Source organism: Ischnura elegans, chromosome 2 (genome assembly GCF_921293095.1).
Source record: "Ischnura elegans chromosome 2, ioIscEleg1.1, whole genome shotgun sequence".
Taxonomy (NCBI): Eukaryota; Metazoa; Arthropoda; class Insecta; order Odonata; family Coenagrionidae; genus Ischnura; species Ischnura elegans.
Genome location: NC_060247.1, coordinates 45973286 through 45991756, shown reverse-complemented (window position 1 = coordinate 45991756; position 18471 = coordinate 45973286). Strand labels below are relative to the sequence as shown.

At 34.5% G+C, this 18471-nt stretch overlaps 1 protein-coding gene across 1 annotated transcript; it reads right to left on the bottom strand.

Annotated features, from left to right (window-relative positions):
• Positions 1-769: 769 nt before the first annotated feature.
• LOC124174049 lies at positions 770-11789 on the bottom strand. Its single transcript, XM_046553185.1, has 5 exons — positions 11328-11789; positions 9145-9275; positions 4835-4941; positions 3625-3735; positions 770-1118 (listed from the first exon to the last, which is right to left on the bottom strand). Exons 1-5 carry the CDS (start codon positions 11451-11453, stop codon positions 991-993), a joined length of 603 nt encoding a protein of 200 aa, XP_046409141.1. The 5' UTR covers positions 11454-11789; the 3' UTR covers positions 770-990.
• Positions 11790-18471: the final 6682 nt, after the last annotated feature.

Sequence of the window (18471 nt, the reverse complement as noted above, 5' to 3'; positions counted from 1 at the left end):
TCGTCCACACTTCTGGGGGATTAATATATTACAATGCATTTTGTTCAAATGCACAACTGCAAAAACAGAGCTGTTGGGATACGTAAAACCAGTCAAGATTTTCGGCTAGTTTGGTCAATGGTCTGTTATTACGCGTCAGGGGCCCTTGCTCAGTACCCTGTGCAGGCACACGTCTTCTCCGCTTTTTCGCATTTATTTTGAGACAACATACATTGAATTCCTAATTTTATGATTTTCAATCCGAGCAATGTTTTTCTAGGAGGAAATTCTTTCATATGCTCTCGCTACGTCGGATTTATTATGTGTTTGGTCTTAGTGGTTTTATCGAACTGATGGGTGCGATGTTGATAGTATTTATCGAACTACATTTATCAAACTTGTTTGGTAGAAGTAACAGAAGTATTCAATGCTCCATATGAATCCAAATTACGAAGATTCCGTTCATAAACTGGTATTTCTAACTATAATATGTTTTTTCCCCCTGCGTGTCTGCGTGTGTCATGGAATGGGATATCTCATAAAGCGACTAACTATCAGCTTATGCCATAGGTGTCCTTCAAATTGAAATTCTAGGTGAAGGTGGAATAAGCCATATTCTAAGTCATTGATATCTTCTTGATGGCCAAAAAGCCACAGATGCGCAGTAAAATCGGTAAGTATAAATTCAGTCTATTTGGTTGTAGAGCATGGACCTCATCTCTTATTTTTCAAATTCATGAAGTGGTGATCCAAAAAGGTAAGTATTCAATAAAAGAGAATTCTTAGGTTTTATCCATTTTTATGAAACTCAAATTAAATAAGCCATTGACAGCTCCCTTGCTGAATTCCTCGAGATAACTTGACGATTAAAGGTAGCACAATGGTTGCAATAAATATCAGGATCTTAAGGTGCCTCCATCTTGGTGGCAAACACTGCATTAACTAATTTTTATTATTTTAACCATTCGTATATTGTCATATATGCCTCATACTATTAATAAGAACTCTTGATTAGCAGCCAGTTTGGTCGGTTTTCTTGATGAGTGACGCTGGTACGCCAGCCGCTGTAGCAGCATTGAAGGCCGCAGTTACGTCAGCTATTGCTGGGGATCGTAATTTGGTAAGGATGACGACGTATTCTGGAAATGGAGAACAAAATTGGTGATGATAAAGGCAAACTGATGCTATAAAGTGTAACAAAATGAACACAAATACATAGATTAGTCGTCATATTCTTATTACATAATCAAGATATATATGTATACATATAAATAATCGAAAATCGTGTTAGAGCACTTATAACTCGAGAATAGCTGCACCGATTTTAATGATATTAGGTGATTTGGATTCGTATCAGCCCCGAATAACATCTAGAACATAAAAAAATAGGAAAGGTTCGCAAAAAAGTTCATCTTCATCTTAGTGATATGTTTTAAGAAGTTAGTAACGCAACAACTATTGATAAGTCGGTTAAAACTACAAATTAAGTTATTTGCTTTGTTTTTACCAATTTAGTAACTGAACTTCGTAACAATATAATATTTGAATTACTTAATATATTCAAAATATTGAAATTGCATTTAAAAATTTAATTCGAGCCAATTGCAAGTTTAGCTTAAGTTGACTCTTCACTACCGTGTTTGTAAACAAATCTCCAAGCAATTGTTGACAAACGGTAATGTCCTTGTTCCTGTCGAGGAATCGAGCTGTTCGATTTCACTACCTCGGAAAGTTTGTAAATTAGTTTCATCGAAAGGTTCGCTTGTCAACAAAGTGTTCCCGAATATGATTGATCACCACAAAAATCGCAAATGGTTGATTGAGCGAGCAATTTTGTTGACCTACAACGATGATGTAGATGACTCAAAGTAGGTAAATCAGGATCAAGCAGTTGGTACCCTGCATGAAATCAAATCTTTTAACTGCGTAACAAACGAAGACGAAGTCACCAACTACCTATCTGAATTTTTAAAGTCCTTGGACATACCTTGCTTACCACGGCACAATTTACAGCTAAAGGTATGCTCTGTGTTCATGAATTTTCGAAACCTAAACCAACCAAAAACTATCCAACGGAACGCGTTTACTGATTAATAAAGCTGATAATGAATGTGATTCACGCGACTATACTCAAAGGAAAATTAAAAGATAAGGAAGTTCTCATTCCGAAGATTCCGTGATCCCAACTTATATGCCCTTTTGAGTTTAAACTAATTCAATTTCCAATTCGCGTTGCATTCGTGATGATGATTAACAAATCGCAAGTTCAACCTTTCAGTGTTTGTGCTCATATGCTCATGAAAAACCCATGATGTTTTGCTTATTGTTAGTATGTTCACGAGTTGGTAAACGATCCGCCTAATCTATTTCATCGCTTCGCTATATTTATTTCGATTCATCCGCTTCATCTTGCGCCTGATTAAAAAAAATTGTCGCTTATCAGAAAGAGCTTCACTCAAGAGTTTAAACTCGATTGTGTAGGGTACACCGTGGTACGTTTACGAAGTGCTCTTCTCCGAACGGAATTATAACTAGCGCCACGAGTCATGGCATATTAATGCTGCTCCCTAGGGGCTACCCATTTTCACGAGATTTTGGGCGTCAGTCAAGTATCGGTCTAGCGTGGCGTAAACTTGCCCAAAGAACGGGTTGGACTTTATTAACTGCTTTATAATACCACAATGTTTTAAATTTCCTAAGTTAAAGCATAGAAATCAGATAATTCATTGAAAAAATCCGCGTATACATGCCTTGGTCTACGTTCCCAGTGTCGTTTGAATAAAGAAAATATCTTTCTGACATGCTCTGTGATACTTATATTTGTATTTTTGTTGACTTTTTATTATTTTATTATAATAAGATAAAAATTATTAAAATCAGTACAGCCGCTCTAGATCAATAAATGGTGTAACTTAACTGTTCAGTGATTATTAGGCGGTACGAAGTTCGCCGGGCCAGCTAGTGTCTAAGTCAAGCCCTATGTTCTAACGAAAAATGTTTTATGCATATCTAAAGGAATACTTACGTCAATTTCATACATTTTTGTAATTTCTTCCTCCTTTAATTCGAACAACGAGACTATTATATAAATTATCACTGTTAATCCCGAATGACTATTTTTTATCTTTTAATTATTTTTAGCTAAAAATTATTATCGTAAAAGTCTTGGTCACATTATATTTGAACGTTTTAGACTGAGTTTGATTAGTTCCTCATATTTAATAATATTTTGAATTCCGCTCTACTAATAGAGGTGCAACCAATCCATGTAATATTCCATTCCAATATTATTTGTTATGTATGTAATAAGTCAATTAGAATTTTTTGCATGATATCTTTATAAGAGCATGCGAACGTGAAGGAGGCAGTAACAGTAAAGTGCATTTGGGTCTTGATAGTAAGGTGATAAAAACACAAATACTATGTAACATAAGGATGATATTTTTAACAGATTAATAAAACTTCAAATGCCCAATGAATGATCTTCACGAAGGGTAAAAATCACCATTTTCCAAATTTTCAGGATGAAATCAAGAGCACATCCACGAAACCAGTATCGGTTACGTCTGAAATGAATAATTCGCTAGTTCTTATGTCAAATATGTGAACAATGGCTGTTTTAAATTATTTCCCTACTTTTCTTACCTAATTTACCGAGTCCCACGTTTCTGCAGCCATAAAGGGTGATCCATAAAGCTGCTGCATTTACGTCCCTTCCAACCACGCTGTACGTCACTGGCGTGTTCCTTCCTATGACTGAAAAATAACAGATGCATGGAGAGATTAGGTCAGAGCGTTTTAAATTTATTTTTTGAGCCTGTATTTATTGGTTTTATTTTATACAAAAATTGATTGTAGCCCATTAAAACCCAGTGTTGCTTCTTAGCAACATCAAAAATATGTAAACTTTCTTCCCAATTTTGGAAATATCTAAACTACGAATTATTTTGAGGTGTAGATTTTAATGATGAAATATTTATCTGCCACGACAATCATGATTGAGAGCAAAACTTTTAATTTTTTAAAATGAGAAATCTCGAAATTTGATTTCTTCCAAAAGCAGCTCTGGGTTAGAAAGGTTTTAAAAGTTGGTTCTTCGGCAAAAAAATATAACAAAATGATCAGAACGCTTTAATTTGAATGATTAGGTTAAAACTTAGGGAATGCGCGAAACAGCACAGTAGTACATGAGGAAGTGAGGTGGAGTTTGATGAAATACAGACAAAATTGTCGCGATTGGATCACTAGAAATTGATCTTAATAGGTTTTTGCTGTGACATTCGCCGAATACCCGTGAAAACCATGACATCCCAGCGTAATATCACAAAAATAGTGATACGAGAGATTGGGGGTTAAAAATTCACGATTTAATAATTCATAAAACTGATTATTGAGGTACCAGTAAAATAATATTTTCATTTTAACCCTTTCTAACCCAGAGCTACTTTGGGAAGAAATCAAATTTCAAGATTTTTCATTTTGAAAGCTCGAAAATTTTGTACTCAATCATAATTAGCATGGGAGCTATATACGTCGTATTTAAGCTTTATGCCACACACTAATGCGTAGTTTAGATATTTCCGAAATAGAGTAGAAAATTTATACATTTTTGATGTTGCTTAGGAGCAACATTGGGTGATAATGGGTTAATGATGAGGCAATGTAAATATACATGCAAAGACAAAGGAACAATTGTGCGTTCTTTAATTTTCTTTATCCATTCCCATCGATAAATTAATAATCATCTCACCCTGATAAATTTAAAATACATGTTCCCTGTCATTTTTCGTCAAATAGCGAAATGAAATTATGTAGATTAAACTATTGATTAAATTGAACTTTTATAAATACTTACTCTTGTTGTTATTGAATGATACACTCAGGGTTCCAGTAAATACCATCATAGCGGCGGTCACTCCGTTGTTATTTATAGTTCCTGTCGCAGTTTTTGCGGTTCCAGTGCTGGAAAAAGTGTGAAGCAGTTTTTACTAGGTTAAATAATTTTTAATTTCATCAATAACTTTAGTAATATTTTTTTCTTGGATCCTTCCTATGAAAAAGAAATTCCCTACTAGAACATAGTTAGATGATTTAGCTTTGTACATTATTGGGAGATTTAGATATTCTGCACTTATTCTTTGGAGCAATCACGGCACTATTTTTATGGGCAACGTTCGTACAAAAAGTAAAAATACGTTTTTTTTCAACTAAAAATATTCAATGACGTTATACTACAATTCTAATATCTATTTGCTAATGGGAATTTTCACATAAAACCAGCAAGATCACTTGATTTGGGAACGTAATTTTCTTTGAAGTTGACATGCGAACTAGAGCTTTACTTTCGCTAAGTAAGCGTGATTCCTAGAGTTTGGATAACCTCGATATCCATGCATGCATTTGAGACCGTATATATTTATGCTTTTGATATTGACTCTCAGTTGGGAATTGTAGTATCATTATTACATGTTTTAATAGGAAATTAACTAATTTTAGCTTTTGCTACCAATTTCAGATTCTATAATACCAAAGTCAATTCAAAGACCAATCTCACATGATGATAATGTGGCTAAATTATCTTCCTTTTTACGTCGTATCAGCTTGATGAGAGATATTAAAAATCTGCAAATGTTCAGGGGAGACTTTATTGTACAAGTATTGATTTTAAAAAATCATTTAATGTTAGAGTGGCCATGGAATAATATGGTATCACAAATGATCAATAAATGTAAACAAAAATTAACTTCAATTTCATTAAATTAACAAACACATCACTTTCAAATGACGCTGAACGGTAAATCGCTTAATTAATTTCCTCTTTACGCTAACACCGAGACAACGAGTTTTTTAGTTTTGCCTGCAAGTGTACCTACTATTTAAACTCTGAACACTCCTCGCCACGTTGTGTTTGAGGTGTCTGTGGCCACTAGAAAAAATCCATCTCAAACTTCAGTTCAATCCAAAAATTCGAAAATCTAGATCCTATCCGTGTTTTGCGGACCAAGAATATGCTTGAGAGATGTCTGATTATACGTTAGCTACGAGGAATTCCGTGGGTAGGAATCATGGATTACATTCAAAGGTTGAGTATTTTAGTAATTTATCATTCACTACACTATGAAATTTTCTAATTTGAATTAAAATTATGAATGTCGGAGATGTTGTTTATTACACAAGCACCAAGACATGATTGTGGCGCAAAAATCAAATGAGTTCATTTCAAATGATTATGAAAAAAATAGAGCATATTGATAGAAGACTAATATTAAAGATAATTTACTAAGGAAGCAATAATGAACAGGATTGATGTGATGAGAAGATTTAGTAGTTCAAAGGAAAGGCGGAGGAATGGCGAGTAAAGATTTGAGGCAATCGAAATATGTGTGAGCAGGAGGAATAAGGATGAGTGAAGATAGGAAAGTTATGGATGGGATACCAAGAAGGTTGGAATATACTGGAGGCTCTGTTTCCGAGTTGCGCCATCTTAGTTTGGTAATTTTTGGACTTAGGCTCTGACTGACATTTTGAAGTGGCTAAGTTTTGTTCTGAAAATGCGCTACATTAAGTGAAAAATGCTTCCATAATCATTAGTATTAAGACGGTAGTTGTCATCGGAATTTCCCCTTAATTTACGATAATACTGTATATCTATACATATAAAACAAAGTCGAAAATCGTGTTAGTTACACCAACTCGAGAACAGCTGTACCGATTTTAATGATTTTTGTTTTTTTTTTTGATTCGTCTCAGCCCTGGGTGACAGAATAAACATTTTAAAATAGCAAAAGTGTACGAAATAAATGAATCTTAATCTTGAAAATCTGTCAGGTCAGTCAACTTTCCCCGAAAACGGGGCAAGACTTGGACCTAAAAACATTTTTTTTACGGCCAAAAATGAAAAATGGCTATCAACTGAATGTTTAAAATTTTGACTTTATTAAATGCTTTATAAAACCACAATGCCTAAAATTTCCTAATTTAAGAAATAAAAGTTAGAAAATTAATGGAAATAAATCCGCATATGCTTGCTTCGGTCTACCCTATATAATAAATCGATTAAAGAAAATATGTTTTTTACCAGCCATTGTAATGCTTATTTTTGTAGTTTCATTGAATATTTTCTTAATTAGCTATAAAAAGTCAAAAATTATTAAAATCGCTACAGCCTCTCTTGATTTATCATTAGTGTAACTAAGCTTTTCATTGATGAATAGGCGGTATGACGTTCGCTGGGTCAGCTAGTTACTGTATAAACTCTTGAGTCCTGTTAGCCACGAAACTGGTTAGTGTAGTCTTGAAAAGAACTTTTCAACTGTAAGAGCTAGATTTACATTGGCTTTAATAATATTAAATACCAGTATAAGTGCCGGAAAATTACTAGTTTACACTCGTAAAATTTTATTTTCAGCTGAGGTGATAGTAGAACGTAACCTTGGTGATTGATAATAATTTTTCCCTTGGGAAAGACGTTTGAGACATAACTTAAGTAATTTAAGGTTTACTACGTGCGTTCCATTGTTTATTTTAATGTATTCATGAGTTACGATAAAAAATACTAAAATTTACTAAATATTAAGCATTGATCGACCCTTATAAGATTGTCAATGTTTTGGTCACAGTAAACGTGGCTTGTCCTACCCAAGCAACCCCCATCCTGCCACACTACGCTCCGCACTCGAAACCTTTGTCGAAACCTCAGTATTTTACAACCTCCTCGTGGGATACGGAGAAGACAGAAGCTAAGAAAAGAGCGGAGTTTGATAGGAAAGGGTACGAAGAATGTAGCGTAAACGTGGGAGTCTCAGCAAATGAATAGTATTTCATAGGATTACTTAAGTGGAATTATTATTTAATTCTGGAAAGTTCAGTTGGGCCAGTAAATTATATTTGACGCCCAAAATTTAATTTGTTGACTTCCATAAATATATTTAGCGGTTTTTAGAGCATTTTCTTCTTATTTTCCTTCATTAGTGAATTAAAAATTTAGTTCGTGTTTTTTGTATTAATTCCTATCAGTTACTGGTTTTTTCCAAGTAGGCTAGGTTAACTACAAATTTAGCCAAAAAAAGATCTTACTGCCGCGAATTCTCTAGGAAAAGTCATAATCGTGGACTAACACAAAGAATAAAATTAACAGATGAGAGCCTTGTTTCGAGAATGTAATTCGCGAATTCATATCGAAGCAGATAAAGCAGAAATTTTCAATTATGATATCTGAAAATGACCAACCAATTTGATTCTCCACCGCGAAATGAGCTTATTGCAATGTGAAAATTAAATTTGCGGTTTGACTTGAGTTCGTAGAATTTATGAAATATTGTTTACCACTTTTAAATGCTTTCATGAATGTCCTCATTGAAAATTGTGAAAGAAAAGACCCAGTTTCAAAGTTCTTCCAAATCCGTTGGCCCGTTTCAAGGAAATATAAAATTAACCAAGTCCGCTTCATTAGAATTAGTTATTATATTTCTAAACTAATTACGCATAACAATTTTATTTATCATGGACTAGTAACATGAACTTCCGAATACGATTAATTTCACATGAAATACAATCAAACTTATAAGAAATATGAAAATGTTCTCTTGGTTCATTCAAAATTAATTGCTCAAAGATTGACCAAAAATAAATACTAAAATTCATTAAATACATGCTTTTAAATATTTAATTCAGTTTTACAAGAAAAATCATTAGTATTTATTACCGCGGAAATAATTTTCAATTTCATTGGCTCTCTTGAAGTATCAATTGTTCAAAAAAAAATATTAAATAACATTAAAAGTACTGCAAATACATAAAAAAAGTTCAAATTCAAATCTCATGGCATTCAAAAGGGCCCAAGGGGGGCTTAACTTCATGTTAATCAGTAGACTAAACGAGCGCCAGTATCATTATTGAAACATAACAGAAGTACAAAAACTAACAAATCAATTGATTTCTCTTTATGAATGGCTTTGTCTGCTTCTTAAAGGTGTGATTCTAGAGTTATTTCCCCTTTTATTTATTATCTGGTGCATTTAATGGGGACAAAACATCATTGGAAACAGCTTTTTTGCCTTTTTGAAATTCTATACCAAATAGTTTGTGATTTATACGATATGAAAAATAAAATAAGTCTTCAAAATGACTCGGTATATTTGTTTGGCATTGTAAAATATTACTTACATTTTATGAACTCCTGTTACAGTTATAGACTCCTGCGTTGCTGTCACTGCAGCTATGTTGTAAACGACACATTTCCAGCCATGTTCACCGACGTTGAATGTCCTTGCATATTCTACCCAGGCTCCAAGAAGCTGAGAAAATAAATATTTGTAGAATTCTATGTAAAGGATATTTTTTCTCACTCCTTGCATGGGCCCTTATGCTTGCATCGTAGACATTTCACTACTTCACCGTAAGCAAACGTATTGAGGCAAAGAATAATGCCTAATATGCTCTGAGAGTAGAAAAGAAATATTGTAAATGTAAAATAATTGGTGTTCATGTAGGAGTTTCAGATTCTCGGATCATAAAAAAGGGATTAAATGAAATGTCAGGAGGTAGACAGTTAGATTTATATACGAATACATAATTATAGGGTGAACAATCCAAGAATGTAAATACAAAAAATTAAAATAAATTGATCCTAGCCACAAAAATAGTAACAATCATGATAAAAAATGCTTAAAAATATTAACTAAATACTATCACTATCGCGAAAAATATTCTTAACATCTTTTACGAAGCAGTCTTTCTTTTGATACAAGTCTGGATCGTTGAAATTTTGGATAAATATACTATACAAATAATACGCCCGCTGCAAAAGCCTAGACCCCATGGCATGGAAGTGCTGCACTTTTCTATAGAAAATTGAAAGATGTATTATTGAGCGCAAGCCAAAGCTTACACAGGTTATCAATCTTAAAAACTGCACGATAATACTGAAAAATTGTTGACGGGTGATCCAATCAATTTTCAGGTACTTACGTAACTTTCTGCATTATTGAAATATGTTTTCAAAGTCTTACTTAAGAGCAATCTATGCGTAATTTTTCACGTAAATACGAAGCACTAGTAATTAAGTACCAAAACGGAGAGGGACTGCAAAGAACTATTGCAATAGAAAAATCTTCTCGGGATTGCGCGCGGGTTAGATTATTTAAGAGCGCCGACGTTTCGGGTACCGACTCGCTACCCATTCTCACGGCTACTTTAGCTTTAGTAGCCGTGAGAATGGGTAGCGAGTCGGTACCCGAAACGTCGGCGCTCTTAAATAATCTAACACGCGCGCAATCCCGAGAAGATTTTTCTATAGTTATTCGCCGGGAAAGTGTAAAATCATACATAACTATTGCAATATTTACCAGGATAATTAATTGTTCCTCACAATAATGTTGCGTAATACTGATCCGGTCATTCAATATTTTTTCAGATCATTATCCTACAGAATTAAGAACGTTATAGTTAATATCTTATTCAGCTAGATATTAACAATTTATTGCAAGGGTATAAAAGAATAAAAATGTATAAAAAGTAGTCATGAAACTGCAATGAATCCCACGGCCCATCCACAAAGGGTCTTCGCATTTTCCGTTGCCAATACATGAATTTGAATAAGAGGATTGTGAGTCATTGTTTAAAATATTTTTAATGCTTTGTGGTGTATAAATTTCCTCTATAGATTAAAATTAGGGAAATAAAATCAAAGTACGTCGATAAAATACCGACAAAAAACAATTAAAACAAAGTAAAAAAATTAGTTACACCATTTATAACTCGAGAACGGCTCAACCGATTCTAATGAATATTGTTTTTTTGGATTCGTCGTTAGTCCCAGATAGTAGAATAAGCATAAAAATAGTAAAAGCAAACGAAAAAAATTGATCTTGATCTTAGGGTTAGTATTTTTAGGAGTTGGTAACACTGCAAGAGCTAAAAAGCGTTGGTATATGTTATGGCTATAAAGTGTGTTAGGAAAAGGAATTTGTTTTGAAAGTGACTCAAACCCTCTTTAAAGAAATATTCTATGATTTTTATTCCTTAAAGGAACCTCAAGCGTTTTTTGAGCCCCGTAGAAGTGAAGTGGAGAACTAAGCCAAGAGGCTGCAATGGCATTGGACTAAGATCATAGAAAAATAGGCAGGTATGGTTAAAATAGCAATGGAAAATATTTTATTACATCAATATCTTACTCAAAAATTAATTTCAAAACATGGTCTTTATGGTTTCTCGAACGTTCTACCAGTGACACATTTGAAAACAATTTCATTTAATTTTTTTTAGTCTTTTCCTTGACTGAACAAGGGAATTACAAGGGAATTTGTTCATTATTGACGTGGACGTTGAAATTGATTGGTAAAACTCACCCCAGGATTAGCGATCGTTATGGCCATCGGTGTTATTGTTGGGCAGGCTCCAGCGCTAAATTTTTGACCATTGCAGCTTTCGGTGACGAGGATTAGAAAGGTCACTAATAAACTCCTGATCTTCATCGTTATCTGGAGGATGTTCACTTATCACCGGTGGAAACAGATTTCTTGTTAATTTTTTTTCTTGAAGAACAATAAGAAATGTAAAACATATAATTAATTTTTTATAGAAAATAGCGGAACGAGAAAAGGATATTATATCTAAAACAGTATTAATATTATTTTCAATGCCATTTTAATCATTATGTACCGAGCATTGTTGGAAAAATGTGATTACACAATAGGACATAACCTTCATGGAGTGCTTTTCTTTTGATAAGGGAATACCTTTGTTATTATATTTTTTAGTTCATGATTCACAAAAGAGATGACTTGCTGCGCATAATATGTTTTCGTGCTGTCGCGGGCAATCCTCCTATATTGGAGAAAAAAGATTTTTTGGGATGGAGTTACAAACCAAGAGATCCAATCCTTTGCGACCACATCCATGTCATCCTTATTTTATGATGAGGTACAGGTCATCGAAAAACCTGTATCACTGTTTGACTCACTTCACATATGTTGTAATTATTTCTTCGAATTACATACCTAAAATATATCTTGTGTCATTGTACTAAAAATCCTGCTGTATTCCTCAACTCTAGTTTAAAAAACTGTGTCGCGTGCTATCAAACCCAAGCAAGGTTTGAGGCGTTGCTTTATACAATTTATTCATATTGAATGAAAATTAAACTAAGTTTTTCTAGCTACAGCTAAACCTCTGTTGACGGGAATTCTGACTTACTCTGGGAAAACGTAGTTTAATTTTCACTCCAACCAAATTACTATTTTCGACAGTCTCTCTTTTGTACCAATGTTCTCGTATTAAATAGATTTACTGGATGTTTTTAAGACAGTTTTGAGCGTGATAATTTGATATTTTTGGACGAATTCCACTATTAGCTACCACTGTGTTTCCGTTTCTGCATTTAGTCCAGCACTAACAGAATTTCAAGAAAGCACGATGGAAAACTGAGGAGTTAGGCTGTTCACAAAGTTTTTACAAGCATTCCCAAGGTTAGAAATTGCATGGTGACAAGGTTTTCATAACTGCCGTCGTTTAAAAGGTCAAAAGTCCCTTGTCGCTGGAGCAAGATGCGTCACATGTCATGGAGGATTGCAAATTTAATTGAATTTCATCCTAATAACAAGTCCTGATGTTGGTGGGCGATCCCTTGATTAAAGGATGAGTGATTGAACCCTTGACCCAGGGGACGACTGGAACACACTCGGCGGATCACTTGCGCCAGAAATATAGTGAAACCTCTATTATACAGAAACTTACGTTCCTCGAAAATTTGTCCGTAAGCAAGAGGTTTCCGAGGGTCGGAGGTGACCATATAAAATTTCATTTTCTACGCTTAATATTACACTGCAGGTATTATTGTAGAGAAAGAATTTAAGCCAGCCGAATGAAATTCTTTTGATTAAAAAAAAACTCAATTTTTAGGAAATTGGACATTAAAGCCATGGCGGTGGTGTCCGAAAAAGAGTAAAACTGTGCCTATAAAGTGTCCGTGTCCTTAAGTATGAGAGCACCTGCGCTGAAGGTGTAAGCTGTTGAATGCTGTAAGTCAGAGGTGTCCGTAAGTCAGAATGTCCGTGAACAGAGGTTTCAATGTAGCTAGAAAATTATTCATCGGCAATTATTGTTTATAGTACCTGAAGCGAAAGTAGCGGTAAATACAAATATTTCCAACTCTTATCTGAAATTTTATACTCTCTCCCTAGTACCGATGGCATCAGAAGCGTGTAATCTTGGAAGCAAAAAGTGCGCATGCATCAGAGTTGAAGAAAGAACGATAGCTTGGAAACACAATATGGGGAATATAGCAACAGTGAACTTCATTTGAAACACGGAAGGTTTAAATTGATCCCCTCCTAATGATTTATGTAACGTGGTATATGTTCATCGCTAGTGGGTGATAAGTAGACACTGTGGGGAAAATATCAAATTAGAGACAATCATGAGATAAACTTCATTTCCCGATAACTTTAGTTAAACCTTATGACACCCTAACCAAATTGTTTATCTCAATAATGATAAATATGACTTAAAAATACGAGTTTTTTAAAGACATTTCTCCACCTGAATTACAAAAAACGCGGTAGGTAGCTATTAGTGAAAATAATATTTGAGCATATAAAAAAAATGAAGGTAGCAGGATGCCAATAACTAACATAGTATATTACCAATTCGCGATATAAGAAAAATGTTTTTGAATAAATATTTATCCATTGCTATAAAAGGAAATATATTCCTTGACGAACTTTTACCTAGTGCAAAATATCACTCAAGCACATTTTCAATAACCGCAAAAGTAATTTATTCATTTAGTGCTGTTTAGCCTAAAAAAAAAGCAGAAAGTCATCTACCATGCTGTTTCCATTATAAATTGCATATTAATATAACAGATGTGCACAAACTATTCCGTTGCATATGAAAATCGGTATGGAGAGGTTAGTGAAGTGAGAAAAAAAAAATATCGTATCTTACCTGTTTCTTGGAGTATCTTCTTTGCCAGAGTAAAGGGGAATGAACTGAATTTCGTCTTATATACCCCGAGAAAAAAAGAAAAATAATTTCACTGCCACGGTCCAACAAACCTTTCCCCTCACAACTCCCCCACACCACCATTCTTACACTTTGTTCACGAAATCCCAACCGGTTCTATCGCTCATCAACTTCGTGAATCACACTAAGAGAATTATATGGCCCGGGCTCATGCTAATATTCTCCATCGGACAGGTCCACATCTGTCCATCTCCTCTGTAACGGAGTTCCTTCCTGCTGATGGCCAGACTCGCTGATGACTAGAGAAAATAAACTGACCTGAAGATGCAAGTTTTAAGTGATAGATGCATCTTCACCGTTACGTTTCGCTCGCGAGAATTACGCATAAGGCTTTGGAGATTAATTGTAATAGATTAGTCAATAATTTTCCCGCAGCAAATAACATTCGAGAAGCCTTCCTTTGTTTATTTGTGGATGGTATAGCTATTTCTGCCAACGTTTCTGACTTAGGCTTCATTGTCATGAAGCGTGTATGATTCGGGTACTGCAAACTTTTATATTTTTTTCAAGTAAGACCTTATGTTTATAAATCTCTTTATCCGTAGTCTGCTCATTATCTTATATGATAGTTGATCGAAATTTTTTCTAAATTTTTATTCAATATAACCGCTTATGAATTTGCATTCAATATCGTAATCCATTCGTGTAAAAAACAAATGAGACTTTCGTGGCATATTTGTAATAGTTTTGTACAAAAAAAATGTACAATTTTAGTTTTCCCGGCGTATTGTTTGAAGAAAAATTTTTCGGTTCTCCCACCGGGAATGGTATTGGATAATTTCTCCCAACGTTTCAGCGGCTGAGTCTGCGATCGTCTTCAGGGGTAGAATCTTAAAGGTATTATATATTTAAATAAATGTGATTTTAAGGCGTGATTTATTTAATCAAATGAATAATTTTGTAAACATTCTACCTTTGAAGACGATGGCAGACTCTTTTTTTGGAAACGTTGGGAGAAATTAAAAAAAAACATCGTCACATCAAGCACTCCTCATCCCAGGCACGGTCATGATACACCTTTACCTGCAACACCAATTATGTTGTCAAAATTGATCCGCAGCCTCTACATTTTATATCCATTGGTGTGACAGGCTGACATCATCGTGCTTTCATCATTTAAAAAAAATTCAACGCTAATTATACGTATTTGTAATTACCATTTTACATTAAAATATTTAAATACTAAACGCACTTCATAAAAATGTACTAGCTGCCAAAAAACAGTTTTGTTACCCTACTTCCTGTAAACCAACGCATTTTGAAAGCATTGAATAATTCAAAAACTAGGAGAGTTAATCGGAGAGTATACTGCATGCCTGGAAAGCGATATGTTGGCAAAAACCAAACGTAGTGGTCACAGGAAAACAGGTTAATTGGAATGTAATAATTTTAATAGAGCGCGGAAAAAAAGTCTTTCGACTTTTTGTAAAAGTGGGACTTTTGTGGTTTTAAATATAAATCTTCGCCAATCTCATTAAATAAAACCGCTTTTAATGATTTTCTTAGAGACTTTTTGGGACTTTTTTGATGTGGCGTGACTTTTCCGATTAAAAGAGACTTTTCTGGGACTTTATAATGAAAATACTTGCCAAAGTTAATATTTGGCTGTTGTTATCACACTTGTTCAGCTTTGTGTCGGACAAATCTGGTTAATTATGCGGTGCATACTACACGAAGCAGATATTTACCGTTAAATGTAAGCTACTAACAATTTCTGACGCGGAATTTTATTAATAGCTCCGGAAACAGCGATGAATTCTTTCGATTACTCCACCGTTCATGAATTAAGCTCATGCAGTGCTTCAACTCGAAGGTGGCTTGGATATGTGAGGGTAGAGCTCACCAAGTACTTATCCAATTGCATGTTGAATTCTCATATTGTTTCTTTCCCTGGGCCACCTCACCCTTTTTTGCTAAGGGTGTCCAGAGACTTCACAAAGGGACATTATGAACCAACTTATTTGAACCCGGGTGGTCTGCTGACAAGGGGACAGCGCTACACTATATGCTAGCTATCTATCTATGCATGCTATCTACATATGTATGCTATCTACACTCTTCTTTTTTGCAGGAGATTAGTGAAGAAATGAATAAAGTTAGTGGAAATACAAATATATGAAAGGTTATCAAGAATTTCCGACGAAGTGAATGTCTCACGTTGAATGTAGATGGTTACGAAATGAGCCTACACTGTAGAGAGGCAAACAATGCGCTCTTGGCACTCAGTCGAAGAGGAAAAATGAAGGCTCAGCAAGGACTGGTGAATGCATACACATTGTATGAACACAATTCTATACGCACAAATTGTGCGAAAATCCACAGAGGAAAAACCATTTAGCCAAAAAAAGTTATCACCGTGGCTTGTCCCGGTATACTTGAATAACAATTCTATATATTCGAGTAAGCCGCGTAAAGTTTCAGTCATTTGCTGAGGTCCCCAAGCGTCGCAAGACCATCGTCCGCTCGTTTGTGCAGCCCAGCCCAAGAAAATGTACAAGGTGAAAGGACAGACGTCTTCAGAAGCCAAGCAGATCGCGCATGCAGAGAATTTACTACTTCTCCTAACCAATGGAGCGGCGTACATGGTTAAAGCCGCCAATGTTTTGGTGTTTTTCTACCCTAAAGTGATTGACATCACTTGTAAAGTGCATGATTTTCACAGAGTATGCGAAGAAATTCGCAAAATATTTCCCACTGCAAATAAGTGGGTCTCTACTTTTAAGAAGGTAGGTACTAGCTGTTAAAAAAATAAAAATAAAATTTCCAATATATTACTGCAGAAATAATATTTAATATTTTCGTAGGTATTTGTGAAAGCACTATCGCGCGTGGAAATATACAAAACATTTTGCTGTGATCTGCCATTGCCTCCGAATCCAGTCATCACGAGATTTGGAACATGGCTGGAAGCTTGCGTGCTCAATGCACAACACTCCGAGAAAATTAAGAATGTAAGCAATTATTTGTAGTTATGATTGTGACTGATGAATCAATTTCATTATACGAAATAGAAATTCTGCAATTTTGCTCAGTTAAAAATAACTACAACTACACGTTCTAAATAAGAAGAGGAAAACTGTTAATTTTTTACTTCAGTTTATACAAAATATTGACCCTGACGACGATGCAGAATGTATAGAAAATGCTCTAGAACTCTTTGAAGATAGAACACAACCATTGAATATGATATGTATTTCATCATCCTTTGGGTTGTTGGTAGAAAAAATCAAATATCTTGAATCTTCCATCCTGAGCCTCAGTGATTCGGTGTCAACAATAATGGATGAGAAGAAGAAACTTGAATGTGTAAAGGGTGAACAAGCCGTAAGTGTTTATGGCAAATTGTGCAATGTTTTGGATAAAAACGAAGGCTTCGAGTCAATGACTGGTATAGCTCAGATTCTCAACGGAGAGGTCAAGGGGCAGACATCTAATGTTTTACAAAAACTCACCTTAAGTGAAGTGGCTACTAAAACATTGGCTCCTATTACAACATGTGAAATAGAGCGATCGTTTTCGACGTATATACTTATTTTCACCGAACGTCGTACAACATTTACCATGGAAAACATAGAAAAATACCTTATCTATCACTACTTCATTAAATAATTTTTTGGCAATACAACTCAAAGTGAATGAAAATAAGATTTTTCCTTTATTTTATATCATGCAATTAATGAATAAAATCTGTTATCCATAGCCTTTAACTTGACTTTAATATCCCTATTTCAAAATGAAGATAGCTATTGATCAGCTAAATAATTACAGGGGTCAATTATATTCTTAAACAATTGCTGGTCATAAAAGCAAGTGTTATTCAGAATTTAACAAAATATTTTGTAAATTATGGTGTACTCCTGTCTTAAAAGTCCATAATATAACACGTAAACCCACGAATCCGCATCTATACCCTCCTTTCTCCATTAATTCAGTTAAATTCAGCCACTTTCTCATGAAAATAACTCAGACTTTTCAAGAGACTTTTTTGAAAAATATTGACGACTTTTTAGGCGACTTTTTTTTGAAAAATTGGAGACTTTTTTTCCGCGCTCTAGACTAATATAAGTGCCTTGGTGGAAGAGGAGTCGGGGTGAGGAATGCCTTTTATGCACACACAAAAGAAGTAGGAGAATGAAAATAAATGTAGCAGGTTAAAGCGGAGGTGGAATTCGGGAAAAAAATTCAAGATTGATGGCAGTATAACGAGTTCAGGAAGCAGCTATTTTTCTTGCATAATTTTGACTCCTTCCAAACAAGGTACGATAGATTCCATTGGCTATGCAGATTTGATGTAGGAGCGTCTCTACGCCAAGCCGCTTGATTGATTGCATTGAAGGTGCCATTTTTTTCATCCGCATAAAAGTACATCGTTCAGGATAAGTTCTTTTTAGTGTCAAGAAAGTTTAATTATTAGAATCGATTGATAAATATTTATAATTATGATTTTGGGCAATAATTAGATATGAT

Coding starts and splice junctions, on each gene's coding strand:
- LOC124174049 (XM_046553185.1), bottom strand. CDS start 11,453: ATGAAGATCAGGAGTTTATTAGTGACCTTTCTAATCCTCGTCACCGAA. Junction 9,276..11,327: donor TAACGATCGCTAATCCTGGG/GTGAGTTTTACC, acceptor TTATTTTCTCAG/CTTCTTGGAGCCTGGGTAGA. Junction 3,736..4,834: donor ATCATTCAATAACAACAAGA/GTAAGTATTTAT, acceptor GTTATTTTTCAG/TCATAGGAAGGAACACGCCA.